The following is a 235-nucleotide window of genomic DNA, read 5'->3' as shown; positions in this document are numbered from 1 at the left end:
TTTCTGTAATTTTGTAAAGATGTTGCATAATAATTCTTATGCATAATCCTCGAGTAGAAACAATTTAATATGAATGTATACAGACCACTGTCCTTAGACTCATGTATTGCAGGTATGAGGCACAGGACAGCTACGGCGTGAGCTCCCTCACTCCGGCTAGCCTCGACGGCCTCGTCACCGCTATGGCCTCCGACGACGCTCTCTTCCGCGCCTTCCTCAGGCAAGGCGACTCCAG

General features: G+C 48.9%; 1 protein-coding gene across 2 annotated transcripts in view; it reads left to right on the top strand.

Moving 5' to 3' along the window:
- Nucleotides 1-221, top strand: part of LOC119588470 (sphingomyelin phosphodiesterase-like) — a gene marked incomplete at its 3' end in the record, with an annotated part of 48,524 nt that extends 48,303 nt beyond the window's left edge. For both annotated transcript variants that reach the window (XM_037937116.1, XM_037937117.1), the window contains 1 exon segment: nucleotides 113-221. In XM_037937116.1, coding sequence (XP_037793044.1) covers nucleotides 113-221 — 109 coding nt within the window.
- Nucleotides 222-235: the final 14 nt, after the last annotated feature.

The sequence above is a fragment of the Penaeus monodon genome, chromosome 24 (assembly GCF_015228065.2).
Source record: "Penaeus monodon isolate SGIC_2016 chromosome 24, NSTDA_Pmon_1, whole genome shotgun sequence".
Taxonomy (NCBI): Eukaryota; Metazoa; Arthropoda; class Malacostraca; order Decapoda; family Penaeidae; genus Penaeus; species Penaeus monodon.
The sequence above is the reverse complement of the archived record's forward strand: the minus strand, read 5'-3'. Positions and strand labels throughout refer to the sequence as shown.